Source organism: Cotesia glomerata, linkage group LG8, assembly GCF_020080835.1.
Source record: "Cotesia glomerata isolate CgM1 linkage group LG8, MPM_Cglom_v2.3, whole genome shotgun sequence".
Classification (NCBI taxonomy): domain Eukaryota; kingdom Metazoa; phylum Arthropoda; class Insecta; order Hymenoptera; family Braconidae; genus Cotesia; species Cotesia glomerata.
This window is the reverse complement of record NC_058165.1, coordinates 13,502,555-13,530,419: the sequence shown is the minus strand read 5'-3', so window position 1 is coordinate 13,530,419 and position 27,865 is coordinate 13,502,555. Positions and strand designations below refer to the sequence as shown.

Here is a 27,865-nt window from a genome sequence, read left to right as displayed (position 1 = left end):
ATACATTAAATTATTCTTTAATAAAATATTTTTTTATTTTCAACTTCATTTCTATAAATTATCTACGGTGTATATCATGAGATATTTGTAATTCATGAATAATTCTTATAACTCTCATATTCATTATAAGTTTAACTGAAAAATATATACCTGCGCCAGACAATAAGAAGGGTCGAATATGGTATGAGGGTACAATAATTCTTGTCCTCGAGTTATTGTAAACTGTACATCGATTCGAGCTCTGTTGGCCCACCGGAAGAATAGTCATGTTGTTGTCCTTGAACCTATGTTAGTCCCACCACTTTTTCAGAAGCTTGACTATAGCAGTTAGTTTCTGAATTTCGACACGAACAGACGTATTTGTGCAGTGAAATTTACTTTAAAAATTGTTTTATAATTTATAAAATGTCATCAAGCGAAGCCAGTTCTTCTCATGGAGATGAAAACACTCCTGATACATCCTTACATAGTGATTTATCGAAGCAACGGCTAAAAGATGGAGTAGTGTATTATGAAGGTTTACTTCTTGAAAGTGATTTAATTGCAAAAACATCTTCTGACACTCTATCTGAAGATGCTATGTTGATTGGTAGAGAATTATATGATAATACGTTAGATATGTTAAATAAAAAGAAGTTCGTAAGCGATCAAGAATTGATTCATGCTCAAGAAGAATGCCCAGACGGAAATTTTGAAGCAGTAGAAGATAATTCAGTTGATGACTATGTTCCAGATGAAAAAAAAAAACAAAAAATGATGGATTATATTCCTCTGGAATATAAAATTAAAGTTTTAAACATAGCAAAAGCTCACCCTTCATGGAAACTAGAGACATTACAAAAAAATGGATGTAGTCATTTGAAGAGAATGGATCATTTGAAAGTATGGGAAAAAGATGTTGAACATGGTGGAACTAAATTTGATAAATATCATGTGATTGATTCTTGGACGTATGACCGCTTCGTCGAGGCAAGACAAAATTATCAACAAGTGACTACACGAAATTTGCAGCAATGGGCTTTAGCTGCAGCCAGCCAGTTTCCTAATCTTCAATTTACAGCGTCCGACCCATGGGTAAAAAAATTTAAACAAAGACACAACATTCGTCAACGCAAAATTACAAAATTTGTAACAGACAAAGAAGTTCACACCATGCCAGAAATTATCGCCTCTGCAGAAATGTTTCGCATTCAAACAAAACAATTGATATCTAACTTCGATAGTGACTTCGTTATTAATACAGATCAAACAGGTATATAAATTTTCTAACGGTAAACTAATTATTTTTTATTCCATTATTAAATTTAATCGAAGTTAATCATTAGATTTTTAAAATTCATATTTTCAGGATGTCAATACCAATCAATGTTTAATAGGACACTGACGGAAAAAGGAAGCAAAACAGTGTTTGCAAAAGTACAAGACATGACCAAGGTGTCACACTCATATACTGCACAATATAGCATAACATTATCTGGAAAATTACTACGACATGTTTTTATTTGTTTGCAAGAGCCTACAGGTGATTTTGGGCCAAGAATAAAGAAAAACGTAGAAGAATATTTAAAAAAATACAAAAATGTTATTGTCACATCATCAAAATCAGGAAAACTGACAACTACTCTCTATAAAAATTTTCTAGAGAAATGTTTAATGCCATATGTTCAAAAAAATAAATTTCTTTTAATTATTGACTCGTGGGCAGGACAAGTGAAGCCAGAATTATATGATGAAATATTTCAGGATGATAAAAAAATGCCTACATGCACATTTAAAGTTATACCTCCAAAATGTACTCCGTTAGTTCAACCATGTGACGTCTATTTCTATAGACAAGTGAAAAATTTTATCAAACGATTGCAAAGTACCGCTGAACTTCTAGACAAGAATTATGAAATTCATTCCCGAGAGGATTGCATAAAAATTCATTCGATTATTCATCACCAATTGTCAGCGCCAATATTTCGAGACATGATGGAATATGCCTGGTTCGCCAGCGGGCTTTGTGACACAAGAAATTTTTACTAATGTCAATGATGGGTGTTTCTCATTAGACCGTTTAAAAATACCGTGTCATTGTAAAAAAGCAGCATTTATTTGTTGTTCTTGGTGTAGAAAAACTTTTTGTTTTGAATGTTTTTATCATAAGTATCACTCAGGATCATGTAATAATATCTCATAATACGTAATTATAAAATATTGCTTTAATTAATTAAAAAAATGTATAATTTTCCATTTAATTTTCGACTTATTATTTGTTTGTACCACCGCAGATAATTTATAGAAATGAAGTTTAAAATTGAAAAATTTTTTATTAAAGAATAATTTAATGTATCAATTATTTACCTATTAATATATTATAGTGCTGGGTAAACTTTGAGTGCGTTTTTCTCAGCCATTTTTGAGTATTGCACTTTAGTATTTCAGAGGTAGTATACCCACATAGTGTACTACCACTACGTCAAAGATTATCAAAATCGGTTTCCCCAAGGTCGTATCCTCCCCTTGTAAGAATTCTAATTCATCTGGATATTTACTTCTTCTTGTGTATAGATTCTAAGTTATCTTGGTTAATCGCGTACAATAAATACTCTTGTCATTACTTCTGTTTTTGTTACTAAAAAGTATCTCCCTTCTTTATATCTCCCCTCTCTTATAAAGGCCAGGGGAAAGACACGATATCCAGGGGAGATATGAAAACTTCAAACTAGAATTTTTTTTACTGTTTTTTTATTGTTTAAAGGTTGCATATTCTTATATAATTTAATGCATAAATATATTCACAATATATTTTATTGAAAAAACTCGATTATTATGTATTTTTTACCATACTGTTCATCAAGTCTCTCCCCGGATTGAGTATCTCTCCTGATTTTTTATAAAACAAGATTAAATTAATAAATTGACTGACCGCCTTGCAGACACGTTTAGAATGATTGTTTTGATCGAAACATTATAAAGTTTGATTAAATTTTTAATTTTTTTATCGTGCCGCGTTTTATCAATAAGCGATTTACGTCTTAACTAAGAATGACCCGTATCGTGACTTCTGAAAAATTTTTTGTATTTTTTTCTGAAAACTGCATTTAAACCGAAAATTTAAAAAAAATTAGAAAAACGGTAGACCCTGAAGGCCATCCGTGCAAATTACCGCTATTTCCATACCTAGCTGCATGAAACTGCACTAATGACGATTTTGAGCTCTTCGAGCTCAAAAGTCTGATGGGGGTATCATAGAACAATATTTTTTAAATTTTCAAACCGCACTAACTTTTAAATGGATCAACCGATTTTTACGTGGTTGGCAGTATTTGACGCAATTTTTTTAGTTTCATGAAGAATTTCCAAGTTTGAATTGATAAAACTAGGAAATTTGGAGTAATTCCAACAAAACACTTTTTTTGGTTTTCTTTCGTTCATGATATTTCTTGAACGAATTGACCAATTTTAACCGGCTTGACGGCGATCGACGTAATTTTTTCATGTTAATAGCTGATGAGTATTTAAAATCGATCAGCGCAGCCGCTTGAAAGTTATTCCAAAAAATGTCGGAGTTATGTTAAAAAAATTAGTAAAGCGGTTCACCCTAAAGGCTATCCCTGCAACTTCCCGCTAATTCCATACCTGGGCGCTTAAAATTGTACTTATGACGTTTTTGAAATTTTTGAGCTCAAAATATAATTTATATGATATTTTGAGCTTGCTGAGCTCAAAGAGATATTATTTCTATGCATTTGAGCTCTTCGAGCTCAAAAGTCTGATATATTATAAAAATTTTCAGGTTTTAATTGATCAAACCAAAAATTTCGGAGTAATTTCGAAAAATCACTTTTTTCGGTTTTCTTTCGTTCACGACATCTCTCGAACAAATTAACCGATTTTGACCAGCTTGATGGCGATCGACGTGGTTTTTTATTTTCTAGAGCTGATTAGTTTTTAGAATCGATCGGTAAAGCCGTTTAAAAGTTATCAAAAAAAATCACATTTGAAAAAATTTTTTTTCTTAGTTTTTTTAAGATTTCTCAAAATCTACGGATCCGAATCGGTCAGAATCATACTCAAAATCTAAGTTTGGCCAAACCCTTTTAAATGTCACCAACCGTGATAAAATCGAATGAGCCGTTCAAAAGTTATAAGCGGTTCACATACTTTCACACACACACACACACACACATACATACAAACACCGTGACAACCTCACGGGAGTAGTCAGGGAAGCTTCCTATGACCTTTAAACGTCGAGATCTGATGAAAACTCGATTTTTGCAAAACGGGGTGAAAACAATAACTTCCCGATTTTTGAAAATTTTCGATTTTCTTAGCGGGAAGTTAAAAAAACTTTTTTCCAAATATTTTATCGAAGATATCTCTGGAAACAATTAACCGATTTCCACATTTTTGACGGCGATCGACGCAGTTTTCCAAGCTATGAAATTATTCTATATCATCAAAAACGATTCGAAAAGAAATGACGGAGTTATGTCAAAAAAAAACTATTTTCGGTTTTCTTTCGTTCACGATATCTTTCGAACGAAAGAAAAAATGATTTTTTTCTCATTTTTTTGAGATTTTTCAAAATTTCTCAAAATCTATCGGTCCGAATCGTTTCGAATTCTTAGGAAATCTAAGTTTGAGGGAACTCTTTAGAACGCCGTTTAGTACGTTCCGATCGGTTCAGTCGTTCAAAAGTTATAAGCGAGTCACATACATACATACACACACACACACACACACACACACACACACACACACACACACATACATACATACATACAGACACCATCGCGGGAATAGTCAGGGGAGCTTCCTAGGACTTCGAAACGACGAAATCCGATGAAAACTCGATTTTCGAAAAATGGGGTGAAACCAAGAACTTCCCGACTCTTTAAAATTTTCAATTTTTTTAGCGGGAAGTTCAAAATTAGGAAAACGGTTGACCCTAAAAACCATCCCTGCAACTTCCCGCTAATTCCATACTTGAGCACTCAAAATTGCACTAATTACCTTTCTGAGCGCTTCAAGCTCAAAAATATCAATTTTGTGTCATTTTGAGATCTCTAAGCTCGAAAATCTGATAGGAGTTTAATAAAACACTATTTTTTGAAGTTTCGAATCACAATAACCTTTGAATGAATGAACCGATTTCTACGCAGTTGGAAGCATTCAACGTAGTTTTTTAGGTTTAATTAAAAATTTTTAAGGTTTGATTGATCAAACAGGAATTTCGAAGTAATTCCAAAAAAACACTTTTTCGGTTTTTTTTCGTCAACCATAACTCACGAACCAATTAACTGACTTTGACTGGGCTGGCGGCAATTGACGCTTTTTTTTTATTTTAAGAGCTGATTAGTTTTTGGATTCGATTGAGAGCGCCGTTTGAAAGTTATTTAAAAAAATTCACAGTTCAAAAAAATTTTTAACTTCCCGCTAAGAGAATTGAAAATTTTCAAAAATCGGGAAGTTATTGTTTTCACCCCGTTTTGCAAAAATCGAGTTTTTATCAGATCTCGACGTTTGAAGGTCACAGGAAGCTTCCCTGACTATCCCCGCGAGGTTGTCACGGTGTCTGTATGTATGTGTGTGTGTGTGTGTGTGTGTGTGTGTGTGTGTGTGTGTGTGTGTGTGTGTGTGTGTGTGTGTGTGTGTGTGAGTGAGTGTTTTTGTTTTTTTTTTTTTTTTTTTTTTAAGGGGGGGAATCCTTTTTACGGATTCTAGGCATAGCTGTTTGGCCTGGATATGTGGCGACTCAACGCAGTGTCATACTAAAACTCGACGCTAGCGCCCCTACCCACTAAACCCTAAACTCCTTTTCCTCTTTCCCCTAATTCCTCATGGAAACCGCCGTCACGCATTACTTCGTGAGGGGAGGATCTAGCAACTGCTCTTTCTGCTGGTGGCTAAGGTGTTATTCTTTCCTCCTTCTAATTGGCGTCATTCGCTCTTCTTCTTTCTATGGACCGCAGGTCTGAGAGGACTCCCGTGACAAACGTGTTTGTGGCGTTCTAGGCAGCCTCTGATGACAGCATTGCTTCTACTATTGTCTCTGGATGGATTTTCCTCTTCAGGATATTCTCCAGCTCATCTCGCTGTGGATCTGCGTAAGATAATAGTTGACCTCACTGTGACTCCGGTTTAGCCAAACGTTGATCCTTGATATGAGACGATGCGTCCACCTACCCTTCACTGTGGCATTCCAATGTAGTTGCCATCGACTTATGCTCTTCTGCCGTTCTTCTGTTCTTAGCTCCTCAGCGCTTAGTGTGGTTTACTTCTTTCGTTGGTAAAGGATCCATCTTTCCTCAGCTAAGACTCTGAGAGGCAAAGTTCCGGAAATAACACACACTGCTTCCATAGATATTTTGCGGAAGGCGCTTGCTACTCTTAAGGTACTCAGGCGGTAGACTGGTCTAGCCTTTCTCCATGATTCTTGCTTCTCTAGTGCGTCCACCCAGATAGATATTCCGTAAGTGAGCATTGATGTGACTACAGATGATAGCAGTAGTCTTCTGCTCTGCTTTGGGCCTCCGACATTTGGCATCAGTCGTGCTAAGCTAGCTACCACTGCTTATGCTTTTGCACTCACGTGTTCGACTTGCTGCTTAAAGTTGAGTCGGGCATCAAGCATCACTCCCAGATATCGGATATATGGTTGTGATGTGATTTCTTGTTTTCCGACTTTCAGCTTTATGGTCTTTATCACTTTTCTGCTGGTAATAAGCACAGCTTCAGTCTTCTGTTTAGCCAGTTGTAGATTCATTGAGTCCATCCACCGGTTAACTTTCTCAAAGGTGATACCGAACATGTGGTTTATCTCATCTAGGTGTTTAGCAACGATTACGACAGCTACATCATCTGCATATGCAACAAGCTTGACACTTCTTGGAAGAGTCAGTCTCAGCAGGCCATCATACATGACATTCCACAGAAGTGGACCCAGAACGGAACCCGGGGTACACCTCCGGTAATATCATACTCTTTTGGAGCATTCTTCGTGTCGTATCTCAGGATTCCGTCCGTGAAGTAGTGAGCTATGTGAGTGAGTGAGTGAGTGAGTGAGTGAGTGAGTGAGTGAGTGAGTGTGTGTGTGTGTGTGTGTGTGTGTGTGTGTGTGTGTGTGTGTGTGTGTGTGTGTGTGTGTGTGTGTGTGTGTGAGTGTATGTGTGTGTGTGTGAGTGTATGTGTGTGTGTGTGTTTTTTTTTTTTGTTTTAAGGGGGGGGGGGGAATTCTTTTTACGGATTCTAGGCATAGTTGTTTGGCCTGGATATGTGGCGACTCGACGCAGTGTCATACTAAAACTCGACGCTAGCCCCCCTACCCACTAAACCCTAAACCCCTTTTCCTCTTTCCCCTAATCACTCATAGAAACCGCCGTTAGGCATTACTTCGTGAGGGGAGGATCTAGCTACTGCTCTTTCTTCTGGTAGCTAAGATGTTATTTTACCTTTCTTCTAGTTGTTGTCATTTGCTCTTCTTCTTTCGATGGAACGCAAGTCTATGAGGACTTCTGTTGCAAATGTGCTGATGGCGTTCCAGGAGGCTCTTGATAACAACATTGCTTCTACTATTGTCTCTGGTTGGATTTTCTTCTTTAGGATCATCTCCAGCTCATCTTGCTGTGGGTAGAATCGTGGGCACTCAAAGAAAACGTGCTTCGCGTCTTCATTGATTCCTGGGCAGGACGGGCACTCTGGTGAATCATCATGCTTGAAGCGGTGAAGATACGTCCGAAAACATCCATGTCTTGACAACAACTGCGTCAGATAGTAATTGACCTCGCCATGACTTCGGTTTAGCCAAACGTCAATTTTCGGTATAAGACGGTGTGTCCATCTCCCTGTTGTCGCGGCGTCTCACTGCGATTGCCATCGTGCGATGATTTTCTGCCGTTTTTTAGCTCTGAGTTCCTCGGCACTTAGTGTGGTTGTCCTCTTTTGTTGGTAAAGGTTCCGTCTTTCCTCAGCTAGGACTTTGAGCGGCAAAGTTCCGGAAATGACACACACTGCTTTCTCTGATATTGTTCGAAAGGCGCTGGCTACTCTTAGCGCGCTCAGTCGGTAAACTTGACATGCTTTTCTCCATGATTCTTGGATCTCAAGTGCGTCGGCCCAAATGGATATACTATATGTGAGGATCGATGTAACTACTGATGATAGCAATGACCTCCTTGTCTGCTTCGGGCTACCGATGTTGGGCATCAATCGTACTAGTTTAGCTACTACTGCTGATGCTTTGGCGGTCACGTGTTCAACTTGTTGTTTGAAGTTAAGTCGGGCATCGAGCATAACTCCCAGATATCGAATGAATGGTTGGGATGTGATTTCTTGGTCTCCGACGTTTAGATTGATCGTTTCCACCACTTTTCTGCTAGTGATAAGTACAGCCTCGGTCTTCTGTTTAGCCAGTTGTAGATTTACTGTGTCCATCCACTGGTTAATTCGCTCAAAGGTGATAGCGAACATATGTTTTATCTCATCAAGATGCTTGGCGACGATTACTACGGCTACGTCGTCCGCGTACGCTACCAGTTTGACATTTCTTGGTAGTTTCAGTCTCAGCAATCCGTTGTACATGACAATCCAGAGAAGTGGACCGAGAACAGAACCCTGCGGTACACCTCCAGTAACATCATACTCCTCTGGACCATTCTTCGTGTCATATCTCAGGACTCTATCTGTGAAGTAGCTAGCGACTATCCTTCGTAGGTATCCGGGTACGTTCATCTCTTGAAGGGCTTGCATGATGCGATCCCAGTTCGATAAGATGACAGTTCTTCCGGTGGCTTTTTCCCTTTAAGAAATAGTACCAGCCATTGTTGTTTCCACTTCCGAGGAAAAATCCCTTCCTTCAAGCAGATGTTGTAGACGTCGAGGAATAACGCTGGCGCTGCTTTAATAGATGTTTTCAAGGCAATATTAGGGATTCCGTCCAATCCCGGTGCTTTATTATTCCCGACGCGGTTACAAGCTTCCATCAGTTCTTCTTTCGTGACAGGTGGAATATCATTCAGTTCGTCCTGTGCCAACAGATAGTTGAAATGTATGTGTGTGTGTGTGTGTGTGGCCGTAAGTAAACCTCTCATAACTTTTGAACGGCTCGACCGATTTCATCGCGGTTGGTACTTTTTGAAAGGGCTTCACCAAACTCAGATTTTGAATACAATTTAAACCGATTCGAACTAGTAGATTTTCAAAAAAACTACAAAAAACAAATGTTTGAAATGTGGTTTTTTTGGAATTACTTTTAAACGGCTCAACTGATAAATTTTAAAAACTCAACAGCTCTTAGGATTAAAAAACCACGTCCATCGCCACTAGCCCGGTCAAAATCGGTTGATTCGTTCGTGAGTTATCATTGTCAAAAAAAAATTGAAAAAAATGTTTTTTTCGGAATTACATCAGAATTCCTACTTCGATCGATTGAAACTTAAAAATTCTTTATGGAGCCTAAAAAACTGCGTGGAATGTCACCAACTGCGTGAAAATCGGTTTATTCATTCAAAAGTTATTGCGGTTTTAAAATTGAGGGAATAGTGTTTTATTAAACTTTTAACAGATTTATGAGCTCGGAGAGCTCAAAATGACATGAAAATTATATTTTTGAGCTCGAAGAGCTCAAAATCGCAGTAAGTGCAATTTTGAGGGCTTAAATATAAAATTAGCGGGAAGTTGCAGGGATGGCCTTTAGGGTCAACCTTTTTTCTAATTTTTAACTTCCTGCTAAGAAAATCGAAAATTTTCAAAAAATCAGGAGGTTATTGGTTCTACCCCGTTTTGCAAAAATCGAGGTTTCAACTAATCTCGACGTTTTGAAGCTCTAAGAATCTTTCCTGACTATTTTTACGATGATGTCCGTACGTCTGTATGCATGTGTGTGTGTGTAAACTTCTCGTAACTTTTGAACGGCTTGACCGACTTCATTGCGGTTGTTCCTATTCGAAAGGGCTTTTTCAAACTTGTAAGTTGAAACCAATTCGGACTAGTAGATTTAGAAAAATTGCAAAAATAGTGAAAAAAACGTTGCTTTTTTTTCACTTTTTCAAAATGTCTCCACATTGGCTAAACCGATTGACGTTAAAAACTAATTAACTATTTACCTTAAAAACCTGCATCTATCGCCACCAAGTGCGTCAGTATCAGTTGATGCGTTCGTGAGATATCATTGTCGAAAAATATCGAAAAAAAGGTTTTTTTGTAATAACTCCGAAATGTTTCATCAGATAAATTTTTTTGTTCCAAATTTTTTATAGAGCCCAAGAAACTACATCGATCGCCGCCAACCTCGTAAAATCCGGTTAATTCATTCAAAAGTTATAGCAGTTTGAAAATTTAAAAAATCGTGTTTCATCGAACTTCGACAAGACTTTTGAGCTCGGAGAGCTTATAACGATACGAAGATGATATTTTTGGGCTCAAAGAGCTCAAAAACGTTATAAGTGTAATTTTGAGCGCTCAAGTATGGAATTAGCGGGAAGTTTCAGGGAACGCCTTTAGGGTCAACCCTTTTCCTAATTTTTTTTGTAGTTTTTTTTAGATCTTTCAAAATTTACCGTTTCGAATCGGTCTCGAGTGTATTCAAAATCTAAGTTTGGTCAAGCCCTTTCGATTGGCACCATCCGCGAAGAAATCGGACAAGCCGTTCAAAAGTTGTAAGCGGGTTACAAACACATACACACACACACACACACACACACGTGCACACACACGCGCGCGCGCACGCACACACATACACACACACACATACACACACACACATACACACACACACACACACACACACTCATAGATACATAAATACATACAAACATACTAACATCATCACGAAAACATTGAGGGAACCTTCCTAGGACCTAAAAAGATCTGATGAGAACTCGATATTCGAAAAACGGGGTAAAACCTATAACTTCCTAATTTTTGAAAATTTTCAAATTTCTTAGCGGAAAGTTAAAAACTTTTTCAAATGTGGTTTTTTTGGAATAACTTTTCAACGACTTTATCGATCGATTCCAAAAGCTAATCAGCTCTTACCATCAAAATACTACGTTGATTGCCGTCAATCCGGTCAAAATCGATTGATTCGTTCGTGAGTTATCGTGGTCAAAAGTAAACCGAAAAAATTAGAAAAACAGTTGACCTGAAGGCCATTCCTGCAACTTCCTGCCATTTCTATACCTAAACGCTTGAAATTGCACTTATAACGTTTTTGAGCTCTTCGAGCTGATAAATACAATTTGTGTATTATTTTGAGCTCTCCGAGCCGTTTAAAAGTTATTTCACGAAAACCACTTTTGAAAAAATTTTTTTTGTAGTTTTTTTTCGATTTCTCAAAATCTACCTGTCCGAATCGTTCCAAAGTATATTCAAAAGTCTGAGCTCAAAAGTCTGATAGAAGTTTCATAGAAAACTATTCTTTGAATTTTCAAACCGCAATAACTTTTGAATGAATGAACCCATTTCTACATAGTTGGCGGCATTCTACGCAGTTTTTTAAGCCTTATAAAGAATTTTTAAGTTTTAATTGGTCAAACTCAAAATTTTGGAGTAACTCCGAAAAAACACTTTTTTCGGTTTTCTTTCGTTCACAATATCTCTCGAACAAATCAACCGATTTTGACCAGATTGGCGGCGATCGGCGTGGTTTTTCAAGGTTAAGAGCTAGTAAGTTTTTAGAATCGATCGGTAGAGCTGTTTCAAAGTTATCCCAAAAAAGCCACTTCAGAAAAAATTTTTTTTCCTATTTTTTTTGAGATTTCTCTAAATTTCTCAAAATCTATCGCTCCGAATCGGTTCAAATTAACAGAAAATCTAAGTTTTGCGAAGCTCTTTCGAATGGCACCAACCGCGGTGAAATCGGTTTAACCGTTCAAAAGTTATATGAGGTTTACATACTTACACTCACACATATACACACACACACACACACACACACACACAGACGCACACACACAGACGCACACACACACACACACACACACACACACACACACACACACACACACACACACACACACACACACACACACACATACAGACGTAGTGACACCCTCGCGGGAATAGCCAGGAAAGCTTCCTAGGACCTCAAAACGTCGATATCTGATGAAAACTCGATTTTTGACAAACGGCGTAAAACCAATAACTTCCCGATTTTTGAAAATTTTCAATTTTCTTAGCGGGAAGTTAAAAATAGGAAAAAAATTTTTTTCAGAAGTGGTTTTTTTGGAATAACTTTTAAACGGCTTTACTGATCAATTCTAAAAACTGATCAGCTCTCATCTTCGAAAAACCACGTCGATCGCCGCCAATCCGGTCAAAATCGGTTGATTCGTTCGAGAGATATCGTGAACGAAAGAAAACCTAAAAAAGTGTTTTTTCGGAGTTACTCCGAAATTTATAGTTTGACCAATTGAAACTTAGAAATTATTTATGAGGCTTAAAAAACTGCGTAGAATGTCGCTAACCGCGTAAAAATCGGTTTATTTATTCAAAAGTTATTGTGGTTTGAAAATTTAAAAAATAGTGTTCGATGAAACTTCTATCAGACTTTTGAGCTCAAAGTGCTCAAAAGCATTGAAAAGGTATCTTTTGGGTTAATAGACGGTGCGCTGCAAGCAACAACCCACAGATTTTATTTTTGAGCTCGAAGAGGTCTAAAAAGGACATAAAGGGTCTAATGAGGAGCTACACGGGATGTACTGTGGAACGACAGTGGATCTACTGTGGATTTTGTGACGTTTTGCCATCGTGGTTCCACCGTGGTTAAGCAAAGGCTTTCTTGTGAATCTATTGTGGTTTGACTGTAGTTCGATGGAGGTTTAGGGGTGTTCCTACTGTGGCTCCACAATGGTTGACTGTGGTTCGATGGAGGTTTAGGGGTGTTCCTACTGTGGCTCCACAATGGTTCCATTGTGGGTCCCGAGTCAAAATTCGAGTTCTGTTTTAACCGTAATTTTTTTATTATGAATAATAATTATTGTTATGAAAAATAAGTAGTAGTAATTAATAATAATTTTTATTAACGTAAAAATTTGTAATTAACAATTATTACAATTACTACTATAAAAATCGTTTATGAACACAAAAAAATATATAAATTAATTTTTTAACAAAAAAAAACAAAAATTAATGATTTCCCCAATTTGAGAGAGTATTTATTTACGAACAGGGATTATTTACTGTCCAGTTTGTACAGCTAAGGAGTAAGAAGGTAGGAGGAGAGGATTACTTATGCTAAATTAACCTAATACACTCCATAAATAAATAAATAAATAAAAATCGCCTTGCCCTAACCGAGAACCGAACTCGAAACCTATCGCTTGCCAGACTTACGCGCTACCCACATCGCTATACGGCCGACTGAGAAAAGTTGAATCTCAGTAGTCACATAAACTTTTTAAATGACGCGTCTTCAAATCACTAAGTTCTAAGTGGAATCTGAAAAGGAACTTCACAAAGAAATTAAATGAATAATAATAATTATATCTACAGACATTCAAAATTGAAATTTAGTTTCCCATTCTCAATTATTTATCTTATACTTCTATTTTCAATTGTAAGATTCGGTAATTGTTTATTTTCACGGGGTGTGAAATCAATATGTTTAGATTATTTTCTACATAATAGATATTTTTTTTTTTTTTTTAAATAAATCTAAAATAGAAAAATTTTTCAAAAATGTTAATTTTTGGGATAAGAAAAATTATGAAACATGTCAATTTTTTAACTGAAAACAAATTATGAAAAATATCAAATTTTGCGTTAAAAAAAACTTTTAGCAAAATATCTAAAAATTAATGTTTTTGAAAGTTTTTTTTTCTACTAGTGTTACGTTTTGGCAAATATTAAATTTATTAAAAATTTTATTAATTAATATTTAAAATAATATTTGATTAAAATAATAAATTAATCGTTATTTGAGGTATCTCGTAACGGAAATACCTCGAGATAACAGATTTCTGAAACGTCAACGCAGCCCAGTAGACTGAACAGTCTACGATGTGGGACTTGGACTGCGTTGATGTTCACATAGGGTAACCTGAGATGCAACGTCGCTAAAAATTGTTATAAAAACCCAATGTAATTAATATTTTTTTTGATACATTCTGTCTTCAGACTTCATCTGGAGCAGTCAGTCCTCGGACCTAGCAGAGGAGCAATCTCTGCCGGTCCGAGGCTGAACCTGCCTAATCCTTTTCAAATAAATTTTATTAATTGTCAATCAATTAGTATGGATATTTATTAAAACCTTATTCCCAGGGTGTAAGCGCTTTTATTAGCTGTTTTCCACTCTGGTGAAATCGCCGAAGCGCTAGCCAGCGTTTAGGTACTCCAAAATCACCTACCTGAGGCAGGTTAATTGAAAGTAACATAAAATTTTATAAACTTAAATTTTAAAAGTGATTTCGCGGATTAAACCAGTGACACGACCCACCTGGAGTCTATTGACATCCTAACGAGGTCAAAATCTGGACTTAAATAATTTTTAGATTAATTTACCAAAAATTGAGAACGTAACAACTAGTAAAATATTTTTTTTTGTTAGAGTAAATCTAAAATAGAAAAATTTTTTTAAATTTTTTGAAAAATTTTCATTTTTGGATTAAAATCAATTGTGATAAATATCAATTGTAGAATAAAAAAATATGAAAAACGTCAATTGTTGGATTAAAGAAAAAAACTTAAAAAAAATATCAAAAAATTAATATTTTCGAAAAATGTTTTTTTTATTTGTTTATTTTTATCCATAGAATACGAAAAAAATCACCAAAAATTGATAGACCAAATGGATGAATTTTATTGACGATTTTCTATCAGAGCAAAATTTGTTAACATTGCAATTGCGACAACTATAGTTAACTTTTAAAAACGTGAAACTAAACAATTACCTGCGATTCTTATATATTTTAAAACTTTTTGCAGTGAAAATGTGTGAACTAAGTTGAATTTAGAAAATAATAATTTTTTTTTTCAAAATTCAAATTTTTGAAAAAAAAACCCTTTTCTGAGGTAGTTATTATTATTATTATTATTTAACTATTAACTTATTTATTTTTAATTTTTAAATGTCAACTTTTCATGAAAATTTGTTTGAAGTGATTGTCCCGAGCGATTCTGAAATCTTATCAGCTAGAAATCTTAAAGAATTCGGCAAAAAATAAGAAACTATTGACCAAGAGTATTAATTGATTTAAAAAACTAATTATCTTTTTACCTTAAAAAACAACGCCATTTTTGCAATTGCTGAATACAGATATTTTCTTATTTCACTACTTCTGTTTTAGGCACACTCACCCACTCGGTTTCATGGTATTATTTATTTAATAAGAAAAGTTGAAAATTTGTTATCTGACAGTATATGTAGAATTCATCCGTCAACTATACAAATTCAAGGGGGTCTTCTCGTTTGACGCCCTGATTTTTGAGCATTTTTTTAAGATTTTTTTATGAAGGCCAATGAGGAGATAGAGCTTTAAACTTTTTACTATTTATTTATACATATTTCAAGAGTGTATAGTTAAATTTTTAGCCATGAGTGGAACTACAGTATAATCACCACCAAATCACGATGGATCCAAGATAAATCCACAACAAAACCATAAATTAACTTACGGTTGAATTACAGTAAAACCACTGTGGAACCACGGCAGAGTCACGACAATTCCACTATAAAACCGTAGGTGGAACCATGATGGAACCACGATCGAACCACAATAGATTCACAGTTAATCCACTGTAAGACCGCTGTTGAACCACGGTGGAAGCGCAATGGTAAAATGGCACAAAATCCACAGTGGATCCACCGTGGTTCCATCGTGGATCCACCGTGATTGCTAAACTGCGAGGGGCAGGTCAAAAATAAAAGAAAATTAGTGTAATTATTATTTTAGGGTCAAGATCACCTTGCAAGTTTTCTGAAAAAAAAACCATTGAGATTGAAATTATAACCCTTTTTTCATTTTTGAATCATTAAATAACGATAAAAATGGAAAAAACTATAAAATTGGCTAGAAATTTGCTATAAGAATTATTATTGGTCGACATGATCTGTTCATTATTTCATAATGAAAAAAAATTAGAAAAACGGTAGACCCTGAAGGCCATCCATGCAACTTCCCGCTAATTTCATACCTAGATGCATTAAACTGCACTAATGATGTTTTTGAGATCTCCTAGCTCAAAAATACAATTTATGTGTTGTTTTTAGATCTTCGAGCTCAAAAAGATAGCTTTTCTATGCTTTTAAGCTCTTCGTGTTCTACCTCTCAGAGTTCTAGCAGAGGAAAAACGAGCCCTTTACCAACGAAAAAGGTCAACATCACTGAGCCCTGAAGAACTTAGAATTGAAGAGCGGCAGAACAGGATAGGCCGATGGCAACTACAATGGGATGCTGCAGAGAAGAATAGGTAGACGCACCGCCTCATACCTCGGATCGACATTTGGCTTAACCGGAATCACGTCGAGGTCAATTACTATCTTACGCAGATGTTGTCGGGACGGGTTTTTTCGATAGTATCTACACTGCTTTAAGCACGATGACTCTTTGGAGTGCCCGTCCTGCCCAGGAGTTGCTGAAGATGCAGAGCACGTCTTCTTTGTATGTCCTCGTTTCGATCCACAGCGTGAAGAGTTGGAGAGGATCCTGAATCAGAGAATGCAACCAGATTCACTAGTGAAAGCAATGTTGTCATCAGAAGCTGCCTGGAACGCTACCAACACGTTTCCAACAGAAGTCCTCAAAGACTTGCGCAGTGATACCAACTTAGGGGATTTTTCCCTAAATTTAGGGGTATTTTGCAAATAGCGGGAAAGTTTTAGGGGATAAATATTTTTAGGGTATTTTTTTGGGAATTTTTAATTCGTCAGAAAAAATATTTTAATATAAAAAATTAATAAAAAATAACAATTCTTCAATTATTAATTTTTAAAAGAACATTTTCAATATATATATATATATATATATATATATATATATATATATATTCTAAAGCAAAGTATAAGTAGAGCCCTCGAGAGTTATACCTATATACATTACAAACTTATTGTAGATCTACTATAGCTATAGATTTACGCACCTATATTATAGTATATGATACCCAATGGATTTTGACATTTAAACGTTAAAATGTTTTTAGTCTAGTAAGAATCAAGTTTTACTTTTTAAATATATCGTATATAATAACTGCAGCTTTATTATAACACAAATAGTGGATCTGAGCAATAAAACAAATTGTTTTAAAGAAAAAAAATACGCTCAAAAATATTCGAAGCAATGGGAACAAGACGAAATATTAAAAGGTTAGTTTGTTATATTTTTGATAAGTTTTTAAGCATTTTCGATAATCTTAAGTATGTTTTATTTAGTTACACAATTACAAGATTTTTTTTTATTAACAATACTTTTTTTTCAATATTGTTTTAGATTGGATAGCTCCTGATTCTACTGGTAACTGTCAAAAAGCTTATTGTAAATATTGCCGTACTATTTAAGTAGCACATAAAAAATATGTAGGCAAGCATGCGATATCAATTAAACATAAAAATGCTGTTGACAAAGATAAACAAGCAAAATTATGTCGTCCAATAAACGTGATAAAACCTTCTAACAATAAAGTTAAAGTTGCTGAACTTCAACTAGCTGCATTTATAGCAGAACATACATCAATTATCACAGTTGATCACTTGACAAAATTGTTAAAAAAAATTGAACCGGATTCGGATGTTTTTAGTAAGATGAAATTGCATCGAACCAAGTGTGCAGCACTTATAAAAAATATTTTAGGCCCGTGTATGCTCGAAGACAGTGAATGATATGAAGGAATCTCCCTACTCACTTATTATTGATGAAAGCACTGATATATCGACTGAAAAAATTCTATGCATAATGGTACAATATTTTTCTTTTAAAAAGAAAAAATTATCGACTACATTTTATCGTATTGTAAAAATAGTTGACGCAACTGCTAATGGTATTCATTTGACTTTAAAATTACAATTAGAAGCTGATGAACTTTCTTTAAAAAATTTAGTTGGTATTGGAGTTGATGGTGCAAATGTGATGGTTGATGTGAACCATTCTGTTTCATCGCTTTTGAAACAAGAAGTACCTGATATTGTAATTATCAAATGTATCTGTCACTCTCTCCATTTGTGCGCTGAAAAATCTGCAGAAACATTACCTCGCTAACTAGAATATCTTGTCAGAGAAGCTCACAATTAGTTTTCCAATAGTCCAAAGCGTAAGGATGAATATAAAAAACTTCATAAACTCATGAATGGTGATGAAGCTAAAAAGGATCCGAAAAAAATTGCTAGTCTGAGCGGGACTCGGTAGTTGGCTAGATACTCTGCAATCAATACTATTTTAGAGCAATGGGAAGAGTTAAAACTACTATTTGAATTAGCTAAAAATAATGACAAATGTTTATAAGCACAGTACTTATATGATATTATGGTTTGTCCAGCGTATAAATTTATTATTTTTTTGCATTCAAATTTAGAATTATTAACTAATTTAAATAAGCTATTTCAAAGTAGTAACGTTGAAGTATTTAAACTGCTAGAAGACTTATTTTTGTTATATAAGAGTATTCTGCAGAAAATTGTGGTTCCATCTCAACTGCAGAAAATTAAGGACAACGATCTAGTTAATTTTAAATTTCAAGACTATCTAATGCATACATCATCAGTTTTTTTTGGATGCAACTTTGATCAAGCAGCTAAATCAGTGCCATCAAATGAAATATCTAATATTTAAGCTCGGTGTAAAGATTTTTTAGTGAAACTATGTACTGAAATTCAAGAACGATTGCCTATGAATATTTCTATATTGAAATCAATGAATGTCTTGACACCGACTTACGCTACATCACAGAGAAAACCTGATTTATCCAAATTGTTGGAACAATTCACTAGGGAATCATTGTATGGATCAAAAGATAATATTATCAAAGAATGAAACATGCTATCTCATAAACAGTGGGATAATACGAATGAAACAGTCCCTGATTAAACAACTGAATTCGATCGAATTAAACAGAATTAAATTTTTAATTCTTTTGAATTCAGGTAAATTCTGTTCATTCGGTACCTAACTTTAAAATGAATTCTGTTTAATTCGGCAGGTGAGCCAGAATTTAGCCGAATTAAAACAAATTCAAAATTATTAATTCGGTTCAATTCTGTTGAATTCGGAAATAATCCTCGAATTTCTGGCTCTGACTCCGAATTAGACCGAATTAAAACAAGTTCAAAATTATTAATTCAGTTAAATTCTGTTAAATTCGGAAATAATCCTCGAATTTCTCGCTCTGACTCCGAATTAGATCGAATTAAAAAAAATTCAAAATTATTAATTCGGTTCAATTCTGTCAAATTCAGAAATAATCCTCGAATTTCTCGCTCTGACTCCGAATTAAACCGAATTAAAACAAATTCAAAATTTTCAATTCAGTTCAATTCAGTTAAATTTGGAAATAATCCTTGAATTTCTGGCTCTGACTCTGAATTAGACCGAATTCAAACAAATTCAAAATTTTCAATTCGGTTCAATTCTGTTAAATTAGGAGATAATCCTCAAATTTCTCGCTCTGAATCCGAATTAGACTGAATTAAAACAAATTCAAAATCTTTAAGTCAGTTCTATTCTGTTGAATTCTGCAATAATTCTGGAATCTCTGGTTTTGACTCCGAGTTAGACTAAATTAAAACAAATTCAAAATTTTCAATTTGGTTCAATTCTTTCGAATTCGGAAATGATCCGCGAATTTCTGACTCCAACTCTGACTGTGACTGAATTAAAATAAATTTTAAATGTTCAATTTCGTTGAATTCTATTTAATTCGGAAATAATCCTCGGATTTTTGGTTCTGACTCGGAATTTAACTGAATTAAAACAAATTAAAAATTTTGTTGAAATCTGAATATTTTTGTATTAATTAAGGAAGTTCGAGCGTAACTAATGAGTCAAAATAATGTTAAAATTTTTTTTTAATTTTAGTCTTCCCAATATTCGTCTAAATTCTTTATTTTAATTTAAAATAATTCAAACAATTTAATAACTGATGATTTTTACTTATTTAATAAAGTAAAGTAATAAAATGACTTTCGTATTTATTACTTGCCGGAATAAATAAACAAATTTGGCAATAGCGCGCTTGATTATACTCATAATAGAGACGTGGATGAGTGTGTGAGTTAAACATCTCTGTAACTATACTTCTATCCTTTTCTTTTTTTTCAGCTGTTGACGCGATGTTGTCAAATCTTTATTCGAATAAATAGCTGACGGTTAACGAGTTACAAACATAAAATTTGACTTTAAATATTTCAAAAATTATATCGGTAATGTATTATTATTAAATTGTTTTTATATTTTGCAATAATCCAAGTTTCTTGTGTATAGTTTTTTATCCGTTAAAATTGGGAGGTTAATATTGAAAAAAATAATTAAAGTCTCGACAAAAGTTTGTCCGCCATAAGAGCTCGTGTGTAAGGAGATAAAATATGTGATTTTTAAAATTTAATATCTAAGTAACTAAGCGGTGAATCATTTTAAACTTTTGGGATTAGATAAATGACGTATTTATTTATACGTATACTTAATTTCAAAGCTCAAAGTTGGAAATTATTTTTTATGTTAGATTCGCTTGAACTTCCTTAACAGCCGAGACCAGTGATTGCAGTTTCAATCGGCTTAGCGAAGCGAATGGAAATTTTGAAAAAACGTTTTTAGAGATAATAGATAATTTAATAAACTATTTCACCACAAAGCGTTTTTTTCAAAAATTTTATTCGTTTCGTGAAACCAATCGAAACTGCAAGTGCTCTGCTGTTGGGAGTGCAACAGTGATAGTTCCGTTGAACTCCGTAAGAGCAAACCGAGAAAAAGATGGTCTTGCCTGTTAAGTAAATAGTACTCTGAAATGAATAAAACTGTTTACTTAGATTATGAAATAAAATTTTCTACAGTAAGTAATTATAATTTCGTACGAAGAATAAATATTCATTAACGAAAGAATTTTTTTTCTCAATTCAAAATTTTCATATCCGAGAAATTTTTCTACTTGGCTCTAGAATATTTTGAACTCCCTTCCCGGCCATAATAGTATATTACACACTTAGAGAAGTAAAGTAAGAAATGTCTTAGATCACATTTAAAATTGTTGGCCGAGGCGAAGCCGAGGTTAACAAACATGTAATCTGAGGCTTTCTTATTTACTTCTCGAGGGGTGTATCCTATTTTTTTTTGCTCGACAGCAAGATATTTATTATCACTAGAATTTATTCATTAAAACAAGACTTTGGTAAGGAAAAATCAAAAATTGATAACAATATTTCTCATTTGGATGAAAAATCCTTTCATAGATATTATTTTAATCATAGTTTTAGGATTTAATAACAATGAAATTGCGATAGTAAAAGATTTAAGACGATTCAAAATATAAAAAATTAAATTTCAAAGAACTCAGTAGTATTTAATTTACATTATGTTACAATTTTCAGATTTATTTTCCATACTTGAACAGAATTGAAAATTTCAATTTTTTTTTTTAATTTTCGCTCTGCCAAATTCCTTAGAATTGAACAGAATTAAAATTTTTAATTGCTTTGAATTCTGTCTTACCGAATTTAACAAAATATAACAGAATTGCGATTTTCAATTCAGTTGGATTTTGTTTTGCAGAATTCAACAGAATTGAGCAGAATTAAAATTTTTAATTCTTTTAAATAATATTTTGATGAATTTAACAAGAATATAACAGAATTGATATTTCTAATTCAGTTGAATTCTGTTCTGCAAAATTCAACAGAATTGAGCAGAATTAAATTTTTTAATTCTTTCGAATTCTTTTTTAACGAATTTAACAGAATATAACAGAATTGATATTATTAATTTAGTTGAATTCTGTTTTGCAGAATTGAACAGAATTAAAATTTTTAATTCTTTTGAATTCGGTTTTACCGAATTTAACAGAATATAACAGAATTAAAATTTTTAATTCGGTCGAATTCAGTTATTTAATCAGGGCCATCATTTTGGTCAGAAGTTTACGAGGATCGTGATTCAGGAGGTAATAAAAGATTTGAAAATGTTTCTAAATTTGCTTTAGCACTGTTAACTACTCCCATTTCAAATGCTGATGTTGAGAGAGCATTTTCCATATATGCTGTGATAAAGGATAAATTAAGGAACAAGTTAGCACTAAAAATGGTTCAGAGTACTATGATGGTTAAATTTTCATTAAAACGAGATTACGAACAGTGCACTTTATTTGTGCCCACTAAAGAAATACTGAGCAGATTTACGGTACACATGTATGGTTTCAAAAACGATACTGAAAAAGTAAGTGATGTAGAGTTTCAAGAACTGCTTAATACAACGAATGCGATATATTTCATTTAAATATGTGATTTTATAAGATAAAGAAATTTTTATTTATTAATTTGTTATTAACAAAACACGCAAAGTAAATATATTTATTTATATGATATAAATATTTACATAATATGAATGCTTATATAAAATATAATGTATAGTCTATTAAAGGAAGTTTAAAAAAAAGAAACAAAATAATTTATTTTCTATTTTAAAACCTTCTAAAAAATAAAAACTGATAAAAAAAAAATAATCTGACTAATTTTTAAATAATTTAAATTTTAGTTTTAGGGGATTTTGTTTTTAATTTAGGGGCTTATGTCAAAAAAACACTTTTTTCGTTTTTCTTTCATTTACGATATCTCTCGAAAGAATAAACCGATTTTGAGCGGATTAGCGACAATCGGCATAGTTTTTCAAGCTTAAGGGCGGATTAATTTTTAAAGTTGATCGATAAAGCCGTTTAAAAGTTATTAAAAAAAAAAAAAACACTTTCAAAAGAAATATTCAACTTCCCGCTAAGAAAATTGAAAATTTTCAAAAATCGGGAAGTTATTGCTTTGACCGCGTTTTGCGAAAATCGAGTTTTCATCAGATCTCGACGTTTTAAGGTCACAGGAAGCTTTCCTGACTATTCCCGCGATGGTGTCCGTGCGACTGTATGTATGTATGTATGTGTGTGTGTGTGTGTGTGTGTGTGTGTGTGTGTGTTTTTTTTTTTTTTTTAGGGGGGGGGAATCCTTTTTACGGATTCTAGGCATAGCTGTTTGGCCTGGATATGTGCCGACTCGACGCAGCGTCATACTAAAACTCGACACTAACGCCCCTACCCACTAAACCCTAAACCCCTTTTCCTTTTTTCCTCTAATCCCTCATGGAAACCGCCGTCAGGCATTACTTCGTGAAGGGAGGATCTAGCTACTGCTCTTCCTTCTGGTGGCTAAGGTGTTAACTACCTTCCTTCTATCTTCTGCTATTTGCTCTTTTTCTTTCGGTGGAACGCAAGTCTTTAAGGACTTCTGTTGCAAACGTGATGGTAGCGTTCCAGACAGCTTTTGATGACAGCATTGCTGCTACTATTGTCTCTGGTTGGATTTTCCTCTTCAGGATATTCTCCAGCTCATCTCGCTGTGGGTAAAAACGTGGGCACTCAAAGAAAACGTGCTCTGCATCTTCATTGACTCCTGAGCAGGACGGGCACTCCGGGGAATCATCATGCTTGAAGCGGTGGAGATACGCCCGGAAACAGCCGTGTCCTGATAACATATGTGTAAGATAATAGTTGACCTCACCGTGACTCCGGTTCAGCCAAACGTTGATCCTTGGTATGAGACGATGCGTCCACCTACCCTTCACTGTTGTGTGTGTGTGTGTGTGTGTGTGTGTGTTTGTGTGTATGTGTGTGTGTATGTATGTAACCTTCTGTAACTTTTGAATGGCTTGGCCGATTGGATCGAAGTAGGTGGCGATCTAAAGAGTATCCTTGTCATTGAATTTCGTGGAAATTTGAATCGATTTGGTTCGCTAGATTTTGAGAAATCTCAAAAATAAAATTTTCAAAAAATCGTTTTTTTTTGGAATTACTTCTAAACGGCTCCACCGATCAATTCCAAAAACTGATTAGCTTTTGAGCTCAAAGAACAACGTGTATTGCTACCAGTCCCATCAAAATAAGTTGATTGGTTCGAGAGTTATCGAAAACGAAAAATTTCAAAAAAAGTGTTTTTTTCACATAACTTCGAGATTTCTTTTCGGATCGTTTTTAACAAAATAAAATAATTATCAGAACTCAAAAAATCACGTCGATCGCTACCAAGAACTTGAACATTGGTTGATTTGTTCGTGAGTTATCGTTGTCGAAAAAATTCGGAGAAAGTGAATTTTTTAAATTTCTCTAAGATTTTCAGTTAAATCACTTTGTGTTCAAAAGTACATCATAAATTGTGAAAAACTGTGTGGAATTCTGCCAAAAGGATAAAAATTGACTTATTCATTTAGAAATTATTGCAATTTGAAAATTCAAAAAATACTGTTTTATTAAACTTCTATCAGACTTTTGAGCTTGAAGAGCTTAAAAGCATACAAAAGCTATTTTTTTGAGCTCGAAGAGCTTGACACACAAATAGTAGTTTTGAGCTCGAACAGCTCAGAAACGTCATGAGCGCAATTTCAAGCGTTTATGTATGGAATTGGCGGGAAGTTGCAGGGATGGCCTTTAGGGTCAACCGTTTTCCAGATTTTTTTCTTATGAGATTTCTTAAAATTTCTCAAAATCTATCGGTCCAAATCGGTTCAAATTCACAGGAAATCTGAGTTTGAGGGAACTCTTTAGAACGTCGTTTAGTAGATTCCGATCGGTTTAGTCGTTCAAAAGTTATAAGCGAGTCACATACACACACACACATACACACACACACATACAGACATAGTGACAACATCGCAGGGGTCGTCAGGGAAGATTCATATGACCTTAAAACGTCGAGATCTGATGAAAGCTCGATTTTTGCAAAATGGGGTGAAAATAGCTTCCTGATTTTTGAAAATCTTCGATTTTCTTAGCGGGAAGGTGAAAAAAAAAATTATGAGCGACCTTTCAAAATCTCAATTTTCAACTGCAACTTTCAGAAACCTATTTTTTTTTGTCTATAAAATTATACCGTAACGAGAATAAAAATTAAAAAAAAAAAAAATATTCGATTTTCGATGATTTTTGAAATTTTAAAAAATTTGGTGTGACCTCTTAATCACATCTATACTTGCATCAACAAACATCGCCCCCAGCATTGAATGGAATGCGCTACAAGACCTGCACGACAGCGACCACTACCCGATCTCAATCCGAATCCTAAACCAGCATACACATCAACCAATACTAAGACCCTTCCAAATGGATCCTAAAAAAAGCCAGGTAGGGCAAATACCAAGAGCTCATAAGGGACGGATTGTCAAAAATAGGATTGTCACTGAAAGCCTACCTGTTCGCAGATACTAAACTTTTCCCTTCCAGGCACGTACAAAAGAACAATCCATCCAGTACCACCTTGGGAAACCATTAAAATTAACATAAACTAGAACTTGGCAGAACGAGATAAAAAAATCTGGCAAACGGTTGACCCTAAAAGCCATCCCTGCAAGTTCTCGCTAATTCCTTAAAGAAGCTCTTAAAATTGCACTTATGACGTTTTTGAGCGCTTCGAGCTTAAAAATATTATTAATGTTATTTCGAGCTCTCCGAGCTCATAGAGTTAGCTGTTCTAAGATTTGAGCTCTTCGTGCTTAAAAGTTTAATAGGAGTTTAATAAAACAGTATTTTTTGAATTGTCAAACTGCAATGCTTTCTGAATGAATGAATCGATTATTATGCGGTTGGCAGAATTCTACGCAGTTTTTCAAAATCTATGATATGCTTGTAAACAAAAACTAATCAAACCGAAAATCTTAGAGAAATTTGAAAATTTCACTTTTTTTCGAATTTTTTCGACAGCGATAACTCACGAACCAATCAACCGATTTTCACGTTATTGGTGGCAATTGACGTGATTTTTTTGGCTCTAATAATTATTTTATTTTATCAAAAACGATCTAAAAATAAATGTCAAAGTTATGTGAAAAAAACACTTTTTGCGAAATTTTTCGTTTTCGATAACTCTCGAACGAATCAACCGATTTTGACGGGACTGTGGCAATCGACGTGGTTTTTTAAACTTAAGAACTGATTAGTTTTTAGAATCGATCGGTGAAGCCGTTAAGTAGTTATTCCAAAAAAATGATTTTTTAAAAATTGTATTTTTGAAATTTCTCAAAATCTAGCGAACCGAATCAATTCAAATTTTTACGAAATTTAATGGCAATGATACTCTTTGGATCGCCACCTATTTTGATCCGATCGGCCGGGCCGTTCACAAGTTATAAGAGGTTTACACACACACACAGACAGACAGACAGACACACACACACACACACACACACACACACACACACATACAGCCGCACGTACACCATCGCGGGAATAGTCAGGGAAACTTCCTGTGACCTAAAAACGTCGAGATCTAATGAAAACTCGATTTTCGCAAAACGGGGTAAAACCAATAACTTCCCGAATTCCAAAAAATTTTTAATTTTTTTTAGCGGAAAGTTAAAAATCACAACTGCAAGGACCTATTAATCATTATTCCAAGAAACTAAAGCAAACTACCCGGACCACCTAGAAATTTATAGTGATGGCTCCAAGAAGGACAACAAAACAGGCTGTGCCTTATTTTCTGAAGATACGACAGAAATACACAAGCTACCTGACGCATACTCAGTCTTCTCTTGCGAACTTCTTGCTATCTGGAAAACCTTACAACTGACCAAGGGGAATCCCACTGACCAAAACTTGGTCATTTATACTGACTCCAGCTCTAGTATCCGAGCGATTGAAGAGCCAAGATCAACTAACCCCATCGTACAGAAAATTCACCTTCTGCTCTGTCAATTACAGCCTACAGAAGTAAACTTTGTGTGGATACCATCTCATCAAGGCATTCCAGGCAATGAGAGTGTCGATGAGCTTGCCAAAGAAGCCACCACCGGGCACCACGTCAACCCCGAAGCACTGCTACCCTGGAAAGACGCAAAGAAATCACTGGAAAAATTCGTACTTGCCTACTAGAAGAAGAAAAATCCCCCATCTAATCCCAGACAATCTGTCAAATCTGCTCTCTCAGCTCCCACGAAAAGAACAGGTCAAGATCACTATACTAAAAATTGGTCATACCAAACTAACTCACGCTTATCTCCTCGAAAAAACTATCCGTCCCATCTTCCCCACTTGTTAACGTCCCACTGACAATCGAGCACATCCTAATAACCTGTATCTCCCTCTGTGAACAGAGAAATAAAAGTTGGCTACCAAAAGAACTCAACAACATCTTCAAATCCCCCAACGGAATCAGATCTCTGATCAACTTCTTGAAGAATACGAAGCTAATTAACCAAATATAATGTTTTCTAATTATAATTGATAGTTTGTTATTGTAAAAAATTTATGTAGTCGCTCATGACCACTGCAGTTGTATAGCGACATTAAATAAGTTATATAAAAAAAAAAAAAAAAAAAAAAAATAATAATCATCGACGTCGTCGTCGAATCGCAGCACGCAATGCAAAGTGTTACGTTCTCGGAAATTTTAAATTTATTTTGAAATTAATGAATTATTATTTTAATTGATTGATTATTATCCGAGATATTTCGTAACGGAAATACCTCGAGATAAGAGATTTCTGGAACGTCAACGCAGCCCAGTAGACTAAACAGTCTACGTTGTGGGATTTGGACTGCGTTGATGTTCACATAGGGTAACCTGAGATGCAACGTTGCTAAAATCTGTTATAAAAACTTATTGTAAAAATTATGATTCAAGCATTCTGTCTCCAGACTTCTTCTGGGACAGTCAGTCCGAGGACTTAGTAGAGGAGTAATCTCTGCTGGTCCGAGGATGAACCTGCCTTTT

The 27,865-nt window shown here is 34.6% G+C and overlaps 1 protein-coding gene across 1 annotated transcript; it reads left to right on the top strand.

Annotated features, from left to right (window-relative positions):
* On the top strand, positions 1–27,024 carry LOC123270130. The gene is made up of 7 exons (XM_044736068.1): positions 1–1,252; positions 1,349–1,792; positions 17,415–17,438; positions 17,505–17,720; positions 17,944–18,120; positions 22,021–22,337; positions 26,854–27,024. Exons 1-7 carry the CDS (start codon positions 406–408, stop codon positions 27,022–27,024), a joined length of 2,196 nt encoding a protein of 731 aa, XP_044592003.1. The 5' UTR covers positions 1–405.
* Positions 27,025–27,865: the final 841 nt, after the last annotated feature.

What these genes read in the sequence shown, in the direction of transcription:
- LOC123270130 (XM_044736068.1), top strand. Translation starts at nt 406, where the DNA reads ATGTCATCAAGCGAAGCCAGTTCTTCTCATGGAGATGAAAACACTCCT. An exon ending in TAAAGTTATACCTCCAAAAT is followed by an intron (nt 1,793 to 17,414) that starts GTACTCCGTTAG and finishes ATATTGTTTTAG; the next exon opens with ATTGGATAGCTCCTGATTCT. An exon ending in ACCGGATTCGGATGTTTTTA is followed by an intron (nt 17,721 to 17,943) that starts GTAAGATGAAAT and finishes TTGTAAAAATAG; the next exon opens with TTGACGCAACTGCTAATGGT.